Source organism: Paramormyrops kingsleyae, chromosome 15 (assembly GCF_048594095.1).
Source record: "Paramormyrops kingsleyae isolate MSU_618 chromosome 15, PKINGS_0.4, whole genome shotgun sequence".
Lineage (NCBI taxonomy): Eukaryota > Metazoa > Chordata > Actinopteri > Osteoglossiformes > Mormyridae > Paramormyrops > Paramormyrops kingsleyae.
Genome location: NC_132811.1, coordinates 28,477,652 through 28,494,644, shown reverse-complemented (window position 1 = coordinate 28,494,644; position 16,993 = coordinate 28,477,652). Strand labels below are relative to the sequence as shown.

The 16,993-nt window shown below is 46.3% G+C and overlaps 1 protein-coding gene and 2 long non-coding RNA genes across 4 annotated transcripts in view; 1 reads left to right on the top strand and 2 right to left on the bottom strand.

Moving 5' to 3' along the window:
* LOC111861121 (uncharacterized) overlaps window positions 1-4,127 on the bottom strand; it is an 11,895-nt gene extending 7,768 nt beyond the window's left edge. The window contains exon 1 of the long non-coding RNA XR_011982814.1: window positions 726-4,127. This is a non-coding gene — a long non-coding RNA (uncharacterized lncRNA). The remainder of the gene's footprint in view (window positions 1-725) is intronic.
* A 909-nt stretch (window positions 4,128-5,036) lies between these two features.
* Window positions 5,037-7,577, top strand: LOC111856251 (uncharacterized). The gene is made up of 5 exons (XM_072699691.1): window positions 5,037-5,291; window positions 5,369-6,376; window positions 6,481-6,556; window positions 6,696-6,861; window positions 7,254-7,577. The coding sequence occupies exons 1-5, from the start codon at window positions 5,103-5,105 to the stop codon at window positions 7,414-7,416; spliced, it is 1,602 nt and encodes a 533-aa protein (XP_072555792.1). The 5' UTR covers window positions 5,037-5,102; the 3' UTR covers window positions 7,417-7,577.
* Window positions 7,578-7,940: 363 nt separating this feature from the next.
* Window positions 7,941-16,945, bottom strand: LOC111856264 (uncharacterized). 2 transcript variants are annotated; one of them, XR_011982813.1, is made up of 5 exons: window positions 16,725-16,945; window positions 8,931-9,080; window positions 8,747-8,812; window positions 8,322-8,424; window positions 7,941-8,224 (listed from the first exon to the last, which is right to left on the bottom strand). It is a non-coding gene; the product is annotated as an uncharacterized lncRNA (long non-coding RNA). The 2 variants fall into 2 exon arrangements; XR_002841084.2 differs by lacking the exon at window positions 16,725-16,945 and having other exon boundaries at window positions 8,931-9,338.
* Window positions 16,946-16,993: the final 48 nt, after the last annotated feature.

Genomic DNA, 16,993 nt, shown 5'->3' with positions numbered 1-16,993 from the left:
TTATTTCTCTTTCCCTGTCTCTCTCTCTGACCTCCCTCCTTATTTTATTTTTATTTTTATTATGCATTTATTTATTTTTCTACTTCCTCTGTCTCTCACCCCTTTCTCTCCTTTCTCACTTTCTCTCTCTATCTCTTTCCCACTAACCCCCCCTGTCAGCTCCGGCTTTGTGGCGCAATGACATACAACCGATTAATAAAGAGTATACCTCAAGTAACAAGAGGAGCTTAAATCCGAAGCTCCACTTGGCAAAATAAAAGTGTTGGCACAATAAAGCACCCAGACTAACATCCTGCTTGCTAAACTGCCGGACACGACAGGGGGAAAAAAAAAAAAGAACATGACAATGAGTTCACTGTACTAAAATGGCCTCCACAGTCACCAGATCTCAACCCAATAGAGCATCTTTGGGATGTGGTGGAACGGGAGCTTCGTGCCCTGGATGTGCATCCCACAAATCTCCATCAACTGCAAGATGCTATCCTATCAATATGGGCCAACATTTCTAAAGAATGCTTTCAGCACCTTGTTGAATCAATGCCACGTAGAATTAAGGCATTATTAGTATGGTGTTCCTAATAATCCTTTAGGTGAGTGTATATAGCCATGAATTTAGCAATAACAGCTTAACACCATTACTATTTTAATTCCTAGTACTAATTACAGCAATAACAGAATTAACATGGAAACAATTAATATGTAAACAATACTGTAAATTGACTTACCAGTCAGAGCATTCAGTTTTTCTGGATCGAGCGGAGACTTTTCAGGAAGTTCTTTGAAGGCATGACTGTGCTTCCTTGAAATTGAAGACGTGGCAAGGGTTTCCTTTCCAAAAACAAGTACGGCCAATTCCTGAGCAAAAACCGACATGCGTGTTCTATTCAGCCTCTGAAAGGACCTTCTTGAAACGCCAACATTTGAATTAGTCAGCAGCACCTATAAGTGAACAATACATCATACTGGACAATGAAACTGGTCAACACATCACAGCAGTGTGTGCAAAACTAATAAAAAAAATTATGAAAACCATCTATTTTCATGACATCCTTATGAACAATCATCTTCATTATCTCATTTGTAAGAAGCTTTTAACCAAACTTACACGAGTTTAAGTTCAATAAGTTACTAATGAGTACTAATGACTTAACAGTGTAAAGCAGATCAACTACTACACTGTTAAAAATTGCTGTAATTATACAATAAAATTTTACAATATTGTGCTGTAAAATTATTTTGCTGTAACTTTACTGGAAATCACATTGCATGCTGGGATTTTTGTAAGCGCTCACAGTACGTTGCTGTAAACCCATAAAAAGGCGCGATTTTAGACCAACCGCTCAGTGACCTTGGAGAAAAGCAGAGGCTTAGAACGGGATAGTTGGAGACAAGAAATATTGAGAAATATCACGGTACATTAATCTTTTGTTTAGTTTTTGAAGTAATATATGCAGAACAACTCATTTTGAATTATTTAAAATTAACTGTAAGTAATGTGTAGGCATGTTAGCTTATTTTGTTATCGCTACTTGTCCTAAGCAGAACCCATCTTAGTAAGCGTTAGTTATAGCTTTTAATTGATTTACCTTCTAATAATTTCTTAAGTTAAAGAACCCGGTTGCATGCAAAAAAGTAATTCATTTTGTTAAAGACACTGGGTTTCAGATAAATCTTTTTTTTTTTTAACTATTGTTTATTAACCTAATGATTGGTGATATGTCGAGCAGCGGTTATGCCGAAAACCGTCTGTTTTCACAGATTATCGTCATATATATATGCACACTCTAAAAAAATTGTACTATTAATATATTTTTCCTCATATTATTCAAGAAAATGTTGCTGCCTTTAGCCTGTAATTTTTGGTGCTTCTCTGGTTGTCGCTGGATGATATTTGGAGTGTTAGTTTCATTCAAAAGACTTTTTTTCTGGATCCCTTAAGTTTGAAATCCCATAAAAGCACACATCTAAATAAGATTTAGGCTGCAACGAGTTATATTGTTAGTGTAAGTGCCATATTCAAGTCTACTGTCTCTAAGAGCAATGGAGTGATGTCAGTAATAGTATTACCAGAAGCTTAACAATTGATTATTATTTGAATTCAAACAGTTTTTAAAAATCTTTTTATCCAAAATGTACCATTGTAAATTCAATTTGTGTGGTCATGTATCTAATGCTGTTTTTGAGTTTGGCCAACACACAAAGTTGCACAGTAACACATCTAATTATGTGTATCAGTGTGGGGTGCCTGAATGCTCAAGGACATATCATAAATTCACTGCTCTCAAAGCACATATGTATAGAGATCACAAAGCTGAGGTGCCTGTGTTGAAAATGAGTCAACAATTGGACAACATTCTAAAATGTACATTGAGCTCTTGTGCTTTTAAATGTGAAACATTAAGTGTTTTTATGCATCACTTGAAATCACATATTCAACAGGGACTGGAAATTAATTGTCCATTTAAAAGATGTGCTGTGAAATCTGTGGTAGTATCCAGTTTTGCATCCCACATTTCCAGGAAGCACAGAAACAATGGTGTGGAACATCTAGAAGACTGTTTTCTTGAAAGACCTGTAGTTACAGGGTGTCAGAATCAGTCAAGTGGTCCAGAGCCTAGCAATTTTGATGATCCAAAAGAGGTTTATTCTGTTGATGGAAATCTCTTTCTACAAAACATTACACTGTTTTATCTAAAACTACAGGCTAAATTATTATTGCCTGAATGTACTCTTCAGACAATTATTGATGGTTTTCAGAATGTCCATGACATTGGTCTGGAACATTTACTTAAGATATTAAGTGATAATTTGACGGGTCTTGGAATCTCTGAGACTGTTGTAAGAAACATTATAGAGGAACTTAAAAAGGAGGATCTCCTTAAGGCCTTTAACACTGGAATTTTGAGCACTAGTCAAAAACGAAAGACTGCTTTTAAAACACAGTTCAACTATGTAGAACCTGTGTCCATATTACTTGGCACTGATGACAGTGGTAGGGAATGTTTTGCCCAGTACATACCTGTACAGAAAACATTAGATGCACTATTTAAAAGTGAATCAGTACAGAAGCAGTATGATGTAACCCATTCCCAAACCTCAACAGCAAACTTATTTCAGGACATAAGAGATGGGAGAGCATTTCAGGAAAATCCGCTGCTAAAACAAGAACCAGCTTCAATTGGTATTATTCTCTATCAGGATACCTTTGAAGTTGTCAATCCACTTGGTTCTGGAAAGAAGAAGCACAAGGTTTTGGCAGTTTACCTTACTCTAACAGATATTTTACCACACAACAGATCCAACACTGACAACATGCAGCTTGTTCTCCTGTGTAGAGAACAGGACTTTAAATATTTTGGGGTAGACAAAGTATACAGCCATTTGATTAAAGATCTGAGAGCACTTGAGCAGACTGGCATAATGATAAATGATAAGACAGTGAAATGTACATTGTGTGCTATCGCGGGAGACAATTTAGGTTCTCATAATATTGGAGGTTTTGTTGAAAACTTCAGTAAAAGCATTTATTTCTGTCGTTTCTGTGATATTGATAGGAATAGTTTTCAGGCGTCCCCACACTTGTGTGCCAGAATGAGAACAAAAGAGTCCTATCAAAACAACTTAAAAGACTTGACTACAAGCACTGCAGATTCTGTGTCTGGGGTTAAGTTTAATTCACCATTCAATGAGCTATCCTATTTCCACGTTTGTCAGCCTGGCCTGCCTCCATGCATAGGCCATGACTTATTTGAGGGTGTTGTGTCTTACGATCTTGCTTTGTTTCTGGACAAATTGGTAAAGGAGAAACACTTCACATACTTGCAGGTCAATCGTTGCAAAAACCAGTTCAAGTATAAAGGAAATGATGCCAATGACAAACCAGCAGATGTCTCAGCTGGTAGTGGAAGGCTTAGTGGACATGCAGTCCAAAATTGGTGCTTTCTCAGACTGCTGCCTCTCCTGGTAGGGGATAGAATAAAAAACCCAAGTGAAAATAAGGTATGGCAACTCATTTTAATGCTGAGGCAAATTGTAGAGCTTGTTTGTGCTCCAGCGATTGCAGCAGGTCAGGTGGCCTATCTTAAGGTTCTTATTGAAGAGTACATTTATGACAGGAGCACACTTTTTCCTGAGCATGCTCTAAAACCCAAGCACCACTATCTAATTCATTATCCACAGCTCATTACTCATTTCGGCCCACTGATTCGACAGTGGACTCTAAGGTTTGAGAGTAAACATGCATTCTTTAAGCAATGTGCCAGAAAGTTGCACAACTTCAAAAATCTGTGTAAAACACTAGCAGAACGACATCAACTTCTGCAAGCATATTTGAGTACTGGTAGCATGTTCCCACAGATTGTACAGGTGAACAAATGCACAGAGTTCTTTGTGAGTGATTATAATGAAAAAATCAAAGATTCAGTTGCTCACTATGACATGCAGCCAGACAACACTGCGGCGACCAATGAAGTGAGGGTAAAGGGTACTATTTACAAAAAAGGAATGCTTGTTTTGCTTGGAAAAAATGATAATGAATTACATGTAGGCAGGATTAGACTGATCATTGTTCAGCAGGAATCTGTTTACTTTGTCTCTGAGAAAATAATTTTTGTACCTTTACAGGATATTGGTGTGTACTGCTTATTAGATGCTCCTCAGGAAGATCCTCACTATGTCTGCATTAAGCAAGAGGATTTACTAGATTATTACCCACTTCCAGATTATAAAATCTGTGGCATACCAGCAATTGCTCTTCATCATATTTTTCCAGAAGCAATCTGAAATCACTTCTCCATGAGAAACAATTTAGTTCCAGTTATTTCACTGATATATGGATATCAAAATTCAGTATAAATATTCAGTATGAATAGTGTGTCTGAATATATGAGTGAGAGGGGTGTGGTCAGTGTCAAGGTCCTGTGCCATGGAATTGACAGTTCTCTGAATGTCAATGTATTGTGAATACCTTGATACCCTGATTCCCTCATGTTTAAAGATACACGTTTTCATATTATTTAGTTTTATGTGCAGATCAATCAATCAATCAGCAGTATCAAAATGGCTACTGATTATGGACATTGCTTTCCATTGTTTTTAGATCAATGGATAATTTACAGCAAGTCAGAGATTTGGTAATGGCAGCTCTCCCAGGTCTTTCCGAAGAAACCTTGGCTGCACTCATAGAGGGCTTACAAATGCTTGGTGTTGAAAGCAAGAGGGATTTGTTTTTGGTGCGAGAAGAGGATCTTGCAGACTACCTCAGACCAATACAGTGCAGAAGACTGATGAGTGCCTGGAAATGTGAGGGTAGGAGAAGAAATTAAACAATATAGAATGCATAGAACATTAAGTTATGTTTGATAATGAGCTTTTTTTCCTTTTCTGCATTTTTTTTCTTTCAGATCATGACCGAACTGAACCAGGCCCATTGTCGTCATTTTCTTCATCCCCGTGTAGTTCAGACTCCTTAAAGATGTCTTCGCCGTCACTTTTAAGTACACCATGGCCATCAAACTTCAGAGTTAAGTGGGACAGAATGCCAGCTGGGATACAGACAGCAGTTGCCAGTCTTAGAAGACCATCACCAGCTGACCGAAGACAAATGGTGAGGTGTGTGGTGGACCAAATGCGAGAACATAATATTAATCCATCAAGGGAAATTTGTCACACAGTCGCTAAAAGCATAATTAGAGAGTACCCAAGAAGTTTCTTAGATGTTCTTGAAGATGGAGAGATCATTGGAGATGGATGTAGCTCTCTTCTCATGCAAATCAAGACAAGGGTGGAGCATGTGAACCGACATAACCCACTGGCTCGACGGCGACAAATGAAAAAATCTTGCTCTGAGGCAGAAGTGGACAAAAACTGGCCAAAGGGCCCATTGGATCAGTACGGATGTGTTAGATGGCAGCCCGAAGATTTTCCTTCTGGGGAAACGGATGAATCATTGGAAGAACTAAGAAGGCAGATGGTGACTCTTTATTCTCGAGAAGGGAAAGCAGGAGCCGAGAGGGGAGAACTTCAAACATGGCTGGAGAAGATATTCGTACTTCAGCGTCGCTACATCAATGGTACTCCTTCACCCGGGATCCCAGATGTCAAAGACAGATGGCCATTCTTATTCTCTCAGAGAGGCATTCATACCCACTTCCATCTACTGACAAATATGCCTATCCTCCAGAAGCTACCGGAAGCCATTGAAAAGAAAGGCAAAACAATACTGAAGTTTTTTCAAATGCAGAAGTCCAACACTGAGGTCACTGAAGTTTTGTCTGCCTTTCAAGAGCAAGCAGGGCACAGCAAGGTGATGTGCATCACCCTCCTTATCCTGGCTTATTTTAAAGAGGCAAATGACAGCATCTTCCTTCAGGCTGATGTAAGTTCTCTCTCCCAAATGTTTTTTTTCTGTTATCTAAATTCAGTTATTTTGTAAAAGCCTTGTGTTGAATGTGCTGTTGAAATATATTTTTTTTATTCCAGCCATCTGCCACAGCTGCTGATGTTGACCGGTTGTTCACTTTGCCCAGTACCCCTCGGCTAATTGTACAAGGTGCTGGTGAGATTTCTTCTGCGTTCTTATCAAATGATATATTAGTTTTAATTACCAAAATCATTGGAGAATTTTTCACAGGGCAGTTATGTGGTCATGCATTAACCATTGCTCATTATTCTATATACATGTACAATTATTTCAGGAGAGATGTTGAAACCAAGTGCCTGGATGTTGGCTGTTGAAGGCCAAGTTGTGATGGGGCCACATGAAGCCATAGTGAATGGAATAGCTGTGCTTTTTGCCAGTTACTACAACTTCAATATTCAGTACCCAGTGGAGGCGTCATCTACCTTGGAGTTCATTCAAAGGTAAGTTAAAATTCTGAATATATCACTGATGGCACATGGAGTCTGGCATGTGTCTTGTATAAATTAGCTGTATTGATTGGAATGCTGGTAAGTATTGTGATTGTTGTTGCATTGGGAAAAGGATAAACTACCATTGTTTCCTCTACTTACTCTAGACATTCACTGAAGAGATTGTAGGCTTCAGCAATACCTTTGGCCTTAAACTATTGTTTCAGAATGATATGTTCAACTGATATGCTTATGAACAGTTCAAAAGTTCCAAAAGGCTGTAAATCTGAAGAATTTAACATAATACAAACTGCAACAAAAGCTTAAGCTCAGGAATGCTCTACCCTTGAAAATAACCCATGCCTGCCCTGGAATGATATATGCTGCTGTCTTTATTGTCACAGAGGCCTGGTTGGTATCAACCCTGAGATGGGTTCCAAGGTGGCTGCTGGGAAAGTACTGAGCAGAAAGTCTGGGCAAGTGGTGAAAAGAAAGAGAGTGACCATGAATCCACATGTGTGCACCTTGCTGCGGAAACTGATGGACTGTGACTGGTTGGAAATGTAGCAGCACTTTGGGTATGGTGTAGCTCTGTGTGGAGTTAGTTAATTCCTCAAACACACCTCAGTTTTCTGTTGAAGCTCTAAAACAAATAGGCAAAGGCACTTGTACTGTAAACTGTCCTTTTTTGTTCTAAGATTTTTTTCACAGATGTTTCATGCTGGGGTACACATGTATTTTATGTTGAGGCACAGCCATTTGATGCCAGTTTGTGTATTGTCATTATACTTAAAGGTGTGTGTTATGTTTGCAAATAAAAGTTAAAAATCTGTATTGTGCACTTTAGTTTCATTTACTGTATTCTGTCAGAAGTTGAATAATGTAAATCTAAAAGAGTGTACTGTAAAACTTAATTGTAAATTTGCAGCATTTTCCTGACAATTGGGTAATCATCAAGTTGCAGTAACAGTAATAATTTACATTTATTTACTGCAATTACAACAATAGTTTTCTGTAAATTTACTGCAAGATGGACTTGTAAAAATACAGTAGGATAGTGTACTCATATACAGTACAGTTACTGTGTAATACTTACCGTAATTTTACTGCAACCAGTTGCCAGTAATTTACTGTAAAATATACAGGAAATTTTTAACAGTGTATACTACATAACTTCCTACAACAAAGAAATTTCAAGGTCAGTTGTGTAATTAAAGTTTTGAAAATGTAGCCTAAACAATGTTAAGTATTACCATGTCTACTGTTGGAGAACTAGCCATGCTCTCATCTGGTGTTTGTTCTGACCAACAGCCTGGCAAAGATGTTTCCAATTTCTGTAGATATTGCTTCATAGATTTCATGAAGGATGGCAGTTCTGGGGAAAATAAAGTATTTACCACTATCTCTGCATGTAATGAATCATAAAATCTAAAGTCAAACCTTTAAGTGCTAAAACTGTCTATTTGTATTACCTTTAAGCGCTTGAACAGTCTCCTCATCAAGCTCTACTATGCAAGGTTTTGATATTTTTCTTGCCCTTACATTTTCTATATCAGTATCTGAATCACTCTCCATCTGTAAATTCAGCATAATTAGCACAATACAAAATGAGTTAAAGAAGTCATACTGTCTTTAAAATGCATGGAAACTCAGAAAGTAATTGTAACAATGTGAATGCACCATTACATCTCTGATTATACGCCTTGTCATGAACACATTATGAATCTGGGAAATTGTTATTAATATTTTACTGCATTGTTTGAAGAATTTTATTTTACTCAAAGTAAGGTTTTGTACATAGTTTTAAAGAATGTCCCTGTGTACCACAGAAAATAAAAAGAAAACTAACACTAAAATAAAGTCATGTTTACATGTCAAAGAGAATCATTTTACTAACCAATGTTGTCTTTCCCCTGTCTGTGTCTTCATAAAAAAGTGGCTCAGAAAAGCCCCTATCAACAACCTGAAGAGACAACATATAAACACATTTCATGTGTTTGATTTTATTAACAGTTGTCAGAAAACTATGAGAAGGTAGCTGATAAAGATAGACTAGACAGCAATTTCACATTATGTCATACCTGAGTATTTGTTACACTTTATTCAGAATCTTCCTCAGAATCTTCCATATCAAGGATTATAGGAGTCTTCTTTGTGGTCCTTTTATGTATATCTTTTTTCAATTTTTCTCCCATTTTGAAGGCACTCTCCTGGAGAAATCGTCTGTCAGACTTAAGAAGAAAACACAAAATTAGCACATGTGTCACGATCGTCGGGGAGGCGAGAAGGGAAGCAGGCGAGAGCAGCCAGGTCGTCAGGGAAACGGGGTTTATTTGGCAGGACAGGACTGGGGAAGCAGGACGGCAAACAAAGGGTAACACTACAACAACGACAGATCTGGGGTACACTGACTTAGACACGGACTAAATACAAGACACAGGCTAAGGGTAACGAATCACAGGTAAGAGACAATCAGGGAATCACGCGAGGTAACGAGGTGGCCGTGGCACACATCGGGAGCGGATGGAGCGGGGCGTGACATAACCCCCCCCCAAAGGCGCGCACACCGGGCGCGCCCGAGAGGAGGCGACGGACGGGACGAAACCGGGGAACACAGGACCTGGAAAACAAAGCAGAACGTCAACCAAAAACAGGGAACAGAACGGAGACGCAGAACAAGAACAGGGACGAGAAGAACGACAAGACACGACAAAGAACAGGAAACACAGACAGGCAAACAGAGAAGGGGGACACAGAGGGAACACCCACAGGCGACACGAAGGGGCCAGGAGTGAACAGAGGAGACACAGAGGGCCGAGGAGCAGAGACAGGAGGCAGAAAGGGAGGAGGAACAAGGGGAGCCCGAAGGAACCCAGGCGGGCGACAGGCAGGGGCCGGAGGGGCCGCAGGGGAGAGGGAGAAGGGAGCAGGAGGGGACCACCCAGAGGCCAAGGGAACGGGACGAGGGAGTGACGGAGGGGACACGGAGGGAGCAGGAGGGAACACCGGTGCAGGCAGGCAGAAGGGGGAAGCCGCGGCAGGCGGAGGCGCAGCCGGAGCCGGCGAAGGCGCCGTCCGACGCCCAGCCGGAGCAGGGGGGCCCGGAGGCGACCGACATGGAGCCGGAGGAGGGACCGAGGACCGGCACCGAGGATCCAGGGGGGGACCCGGCGGCGACCGCCGACCCCGAGGACCCGCAGGCAGCCACCGAGCTACAGCCAGGGGCCGAACGGGTGAGCCAGGGGGCAGGTCGGGCGGGACCCGGGCCCTACGCCTATGTCCCCGTCCCTTGCCGGATACAGAGAGGCGGGGTCCTGGGGGGCGTTGGCCTTGCCAGGGTAAGGGCGAGGGAGTCAGAGCCTCCCTGGGGGCAACAGGCGTGGCCGTAGGCGGGGCAGCCAGGGCCGCGGGCAGGACGGGAGAGGCGGCCTCGGACAGGGCCGCGGACAGGTGGCCAGCAGGGGGCGCCTCGGCGGGCGCCGCAGTCACTTGGCCAGCAGGCGGCGCCCCGGCAGGCACGTCAGTCGTGCGACCAGCAGGGGGTGCCTCAGCAGGCGCCGCCGTCACGTGGTCAGCAGGGGTCGCCTGGGTAGGCGCCTCGGGCATACAGTCAGCAGGGGGCGCCTCCGGCGCCCGGTCAGCAGGGGGCGCCACGGCGGGCGCCGCCAGCACGCGACCAGCAGGGGGCGCAACCGCGGCCACCTCACGCAGCTCAGGCACCGGCAGGACAGGAAGTTCAGAAGCCGGCAGGACAGGTGAGACAGGCAGTTCAGGTGCCGGCAGGACAGGCGAGACAGGCAGTTCAGGTGCCGGCAGGACAGACGAGACAGGCAGTTCAGGTGCCGGCAGGACAGGCGAGACGGGCAGTTCAGGTGCCGGCAGGACAGGCGGGACGGGCAGTTCAGGTGCCGGCAGGACAGGCGAGACGGGCAGGTCAAGAGCCGGCAGGACAGGCGAGACGGGCAGGTCAAGAGCCGGCAGGACGGCCGAGACGGGCAGGTCAAGAGCCGGCAGGACGGGCGCCGCCGTCATGTGGCCAGCAAGGGGCGCCTCGGAGGGCACCTCAGTCGGAGCTGCAGCAGGCACCCTCTGTTCCTGGTCACCAGGGTGCGCCGCGGCGGGCGCCGCCGTCACGCGGCCAGCAGGGGGCGCCGCAGCGGGCACCTCCATTGTGCGGCCAGCAGGGGGCGTCGCGGCGGGTGCCGCCTTCACGCGGCCAGCAGGGGGCACCGCGGCGGGTGCCACAGCCAGAGTGGTGGCAGCTGCAGGGACTGCAGGCAGAACAGGCGGGTCAGGTGGTGCCGCTGGCATAGCGGCAGAAGCTGCAGCAGGCGGTGCCGCGGGCAGAGCGGCGGCAGCTGCAGCAGGCAGGACAAGCAGGACAGGCGGGTCAGGCTGGACCGGCGGGTCAGGCGATGCTGCAGGCAGATCAGGCAGGACAGGCGGGTCAGGCAGGACAGGCGGTGCCACGGGCATCGCGGCGGCGGCAGCAGCAGGCGGTGCCGAGGGCAGAGTGGCGGCATCAGCAGTAGGCGGTGCCGCGGGCAGAGCGGCGGCATCAGCAGCAGGCAGCGCAGCCGCGGGCAGATCGGCGGCGGCAGCAGGCAGCGCAGCCGCGGGCAGATCGGCGGCGGCAGCAGGCAGCGCAGCCGCGGGCAGAACCGGAGCATGCAGGTCCGGAGCTAGCAGGAGGGATGCCGAGCGCGTAGGCGCCTTCCCTTTACGGGCTTTGGGCACCCGGGGAATGCCGTCTCTTACGGCACGAATGCCGGCGTGCCCCAGACGCTCCGGCCGATAAAAATAAGCCTCCAACGGAGGCGGCTGCTCGCCGTGGAAGCTGGCTAGGCAGGCGGCGGCGGTGTCATCCCAGGCGGGGAGAAGAGAGCAGGCTCCCAGGAAGAGCGATGGCGTTTCTTCCTGCAGCTTCTCCCTTCTCTCGGTGAGCCGGCGCTGCAGGCGACGAAGGCATTTCCGTGCCCTCGTCAGCGGGTAGTCTTGTCCGGGCGGGCGTTCCTCCGCGAGGAGGTTCGCGCCCCGGGTGGCCAGCTCCAGGGCTACCGGATCCTCCAGGACTTCGGGCTGGGATTGCCAATACACAAAGTCTTGCAGGAGACCGAGCCGGTGGTGCTCGGTCTCCCGCGTCGTGTTGTTACGGAGATCTGTCATTCTGTCACGATCGTCGGGGAGGCGAGAAGGGAAGCAGGCGAGAGCAGCCAGGTCGTCAGGGAAACGGGGTTTATTTGGCAGGACAGGACTGGGGAAGCAGGACGGCAAACAAAGGGTAACACTACAACAACGACAGATCTGGGGTACACTGACTTAGACACGGACTAAATACAAGACACAGGCTAAGCGTAACGAATCACAGGTAAGAGACAATCAGGGAATCACGCGAGGTAACGAGGTGGGCGTGGCACACATCGGGAGCGGACGGAGCGGGGCGTGACAACATGCAAAAGGCTGATTTATCCATTTGTTTTGTCACTTGCTACAATGCACTATTCTCATCATTTTATTTAATATTAATTAATTTTAAAAACGATGGATATATAAAGTAACACACCATAACACAACTGGGGAAAAATGTTCGAATGAAGAGGGAATATACAAATGATAACATTTATGTATTTTTTATTGCCAATATATATCAATTACTGCAGGAATCGTATTATAATTATTATATTAATTCTGTCGTTTTTAAGTGTGAGATGATTATGTAATGTTGACTATTGTGTTGAATGTTTGTTGATTTGCCTTTATTAAAAGGGCTGCACCATATCACATTACGATGTACTCGCGATTATATGCCACATGCGCGATAATCACCAGGGCTATAGAGTATAGTGAAAACATTTGTCCAGATGCCAGATTTTCAGTAAAGAACGTTACTTACACCCACAATTTCATAAGCAGATTAATATGCGTCTAATAATGAACATTACGAATCTGTACAAATTGCATATCCTTATGTTTAATAAACGTTTCGGACTTCTGCAAAAAGAATTTATACAGACACTTATGGGTGTCACAAAACCGGCCCCTGGTGATTATTGTGCTTGCGCAATATGATATCGTGCAGCCCTAATTATTAGTTTTAAAATGTCCCCTGATTTTAAAGCAAGACGTAATTTGTTGCTACCACAAAACACTTTGACTAACTTTTTGAGGTAAAGATGCACTGCATCCTTCTGGCTGGGTGTATCTAGAGTTTTGTTTAATCTTCCTTTTGGTGGCACTTTTAGCAAATGTCCAGATATCTTCCCCTTTGATAAATCTGTCCCTTTTTTCAATGAGTGACTTTTGGTCATCTGCAATATTGAAAAGATAGGCTGATTAATTAATACATCACTGATAGCACACAAACACACACACACACACATACAGCCTCTCATTGGGGCTACGTTCCAACAAACCTATCGTAAGGCGAAAATGCATTTTAATCCAGTACACCAGCAGGGGGTGCCTCAGCAGGCGCCGCCGTCACGTGGTCAGCAGGGGTCGCCTGGGTAGGCGCCTCGGGCATACAGTCAGCAGGGGGCGCCTCCGGCGCCCGGTCAGCAGGGGGCGCCTCGGCGGGCGCCGCCAGCACGCGACCAGCAGGGGGCGCAACCGCGGCCACCTCACGCAGCTCAGGCACCGGCAGGACAGGCAGTTCAGGAGCCGGCAGGACAGGCGAGACAGGCAGTTCAGGTGCCGGCAGGACAGACGAGACAGGCAGTTCAGGTGCCGGCAGGACAGGCGAGACAGGCAGTTCAGGTGCCGGCAGGACAGGCGGGACGGGCAGTTCAGGTGCCGGCAGGACAGGCGAGACGGGCAGGTCAAGAGCCGGCAGGACGGCCGAGACGGGCAGGTCAAGAGCCGGCAGGACGGGCGCCGCCGTCATGTGGCCAGCAAGGGGCGCCTCGGAGGGCACCTCAGTCGGAGCTGCAGCAGGCACCCTCTGTTCCTGGTCACCAGGGTGCGCCGCGGCGGGCGCCGCCGTCACGCGGCCAGCAGGGGGCGCCGCAGCGGGCACCTCCATTGTGCGGCCAGCAGGGGGCGTCGCGGCGGGTGCCGCCTTCACGCGGCCAGCAGGGGGCACCGCGGCGGGTGCCACCATTTCGCGGCCAGCAGGGGGCACCGCGGCGGGTGCCACAGCCAGAGTGGTGGCAGCTGCAGGGACTGCAGGCAGAACAGGCGGGTCAGGTGGTGCCGCTGGCATAGCGGCGGAAGCTGCAGCAGGCGGTGCTGCGGGCAGAGCGGCGGCAGCTGCAGCAGGCAGGACAAGCAGGACAGGCGGGTCAGGCTGGACCGGCGGGTCAGGCGATGCTGCAGGCAGATCAGGCAGGACAGGCGGGTCAGGCAGGACAGGCGGGTCAGGCGGTGCCACGGGCATCGCGGCGGCGGCAGCAGCAGGCGGTGCCGAGGGCAGAGTGGCGGCATCAGCAGCAGGCGGTGCCGCGGGCAGAGCGGCGGCATCAGCAGCAGGCAGCGCAGCCGCGGGCAGATCGGCGGCGGCAGCAGGCAGCGCAGCCGCGGGCAGATCGGCGGCGGCAGCAGGCAGCGCAGCCGCGGGCAGAACCGGAGCATGCAGGTCCGGAGCTAGCAGGAGGGATGCCGAGCGCGTAGGCGCCTTCCCTTTACGGGCTTTGGGCACCCGGGGAATGCCGTCTCTTACGGCACGAATGCCGGCGTGCCCCAGACGCTCCGGCCGATAAAAATAAGCCTCCAACGGAGGCGGCTGCTCGCCGTGGAAGCTGGCTAGGCAGGCGGCGGCGGTGTCATCCCAGGCGGGGAGAAGAGAGCAGGCTCCCAGGAAGAGCGATGGCGTTTCTTCCTGCAGCTTCTCCCTTCTCTCGGTGAGCCGGCGCTGCAGGCGACGAAGGCATTTCCGTGCCCTCGTCAGCGGGTAGTCTTGTCCGGGCGGGCGTTCCTCCGCGAGGAGGTTCGCGCCCCGGGTGGCCAGCTCCAGGGCTACCGGATCCTCCAGGACTTCGGGCTGGGATTGCCAATACACAAAGTCTTGCAGGAGACCGAGCCGGTGGTGCTCGGTCTCCCGCGTCGTGTTGTTACGGAGATCTGTCATTCTGTCACGATCGTCGGGGAGGCGAGAAGGGAAGCAGGCGAGAGCAGCCAGGTCGTCAGGGAAACGGGGTTTATTTGGCAGGACAGGACTGGGGAAGCAGGACGGCAAACAAAGGGTAACACTACAACAACGACAGATCTGGGGTACACTGACTTAGACACGGACTAAATACAAGACACAGGCTAAGGGTAACGAATCACAGGTAAGAGACAATCAGGGAATCACGCGAGGTAACGAGGTGGGCGTGGCACACATCGGGAGCGGACGGAGCGGGGCGTGACAACATGCAAAAGGTTGATTTATCCATTTGTTTTGTCACTTGCTACAATGCACTATTCTCATCATTTTATTTAATATTAATTAATTTTAAAAACGATGGATATATAAAGTAACACACCATAACACAACTGGGGAAAAATGTTCGAATGAAGAGGGAATATACAAATGATAACATTTATGTATTTTTTATTGCCAATATATATCAATTACTGCAGGAATCGTATTATAATTATTATATTAATTCTGTCGTTTTTAAGTGTGAGATGATTATGTAATGTTGACTATTGTGTTGAATGTTTGTTGATTTGCCTTTATTAAAAGGGCTGCACCATATCACATTACGATGTACTCGCGATTATATGCCGCATGCGCGATAATCACCAGGGCTATAGAGTATAGTGAAAACATTTGTCCAGATGCCAGATTTTCAGTAAAGAACGTTACTTACACCCACAATTTCATAAGCAGATTAATATGCGTCTAATAATGAACATTACGAATCTGTACAAATTGCATATCCTTATGTTTAATAAACGTTTCGGACTTCTGCAAAAAGAATTTATACAGACACTTATGGGTGTCACAAAACCGGCCCCTGGTGATTATTGTGCTTGCGCAATATGATATCGTGCAGCCCTAATTATTAGTTTTAAAATGTCCCCTGATTTTAAAGCAAGACGTAATTTGTTGCTACCACAAAACACTTTGACTAACTTTTTGAGGTAAAGATGCACTGCATCCTTCTGGCTGGGTGTATCTAGAGTTTTGTTTAATCTTCCTTTTGGTGGCACTTTTAGCAAATGTCCAGATATCTTCCCCTTTGATAAATCTGTCCCTTTTTTCAATGAGTGACTTTTGGTCATCTGCAATATTGAAAAGATAGGCTGATTAATTAATACATCACTGATAGCACACAAACACACACACACACACATACAGCCTCTCATTGGGGCTACGTTCCAACAAACCTATCGTAAGGCGAAAATGCATTTTAATCCAGTACACCTAACCTAAGAAAAATGATAGCCTTGCCTGTATGATCTATCACAAGCTTAGAACACTTATATTAGCCTACAGTTGAGTAGAATAATTAACACAAAGCCTATTTTATATAAAAAAAATAGTTGAATATCTCATGTAATTTATTGAATGATGTACTGAAGGTGAAAAACCATCGTAAACTCGAAATATCGTAACACGGACCATCGTAACCCTGTATATATATTCTCTTAACCCACTGGTTCACTGGCAACCAAACCAATACGAAATTTGTTTAGTGACAGTTTAAGTTAAATTTAGGCTGCTATACAGTGTTATTTTTATAACTTTCTAAGAAAGCAGCTGTGTTCTATGGTATTGTGCCAAATTCTTTAGCTACTAACACATGCTAGATTCTCCGTTGAAATTTACCATTAACTTAAGCAAACCTAAGTTGTTAGCAATACAATATAATTGCTGATTGTTATAATATACGGTTATTAACTTACATTTCATAACCCCCTTTCATATTCATTTATATTACTTCACTTACCTCCAAACAGCAAGACTTTGGCTGCATGACATTCCTTCTTCCCTCCTTTTTTTGTGGGCCAGTTCACTTCAATCCATCCTTTCTTGCTCGACAGATCCGGACACTCAGTTATTGGAGAGAATGGCCGGTCACCTTTCTTTATAATTTCTGAATTTGCAACCTCGACAGATTTATCACAAAAATATAACAACGCAAATTTTCCAGCCATTACTTCTCCTCGGACTTCCTCCCACCAACTCAATGACACGGTGCGGGAGTCAGTCGAGGTA

Coding starts and splice junctions, on each gene's coding strand:
- LOC111856251 (XM_072699691.1), top strand. CDS start 5,103: ATGGATAATTTACAGCAAGTCAGAGATTTGGTAATGGCAGCTCTCCCA. Junction 6,557..6,695: donor GCTAATTGTACAAGGTGCTG/GTGAGATTTCTT, acceptor CAATTATTTCAG/GAGAGATGTTGAAACCAAGT. Junction 6,862..7,253: donor ACCTTGGAGTTCATTCAAAG/GTAAGTTAAAAT, acceptor TTATTGTCACAG/AGGCCTGGTTGGTATCAACC.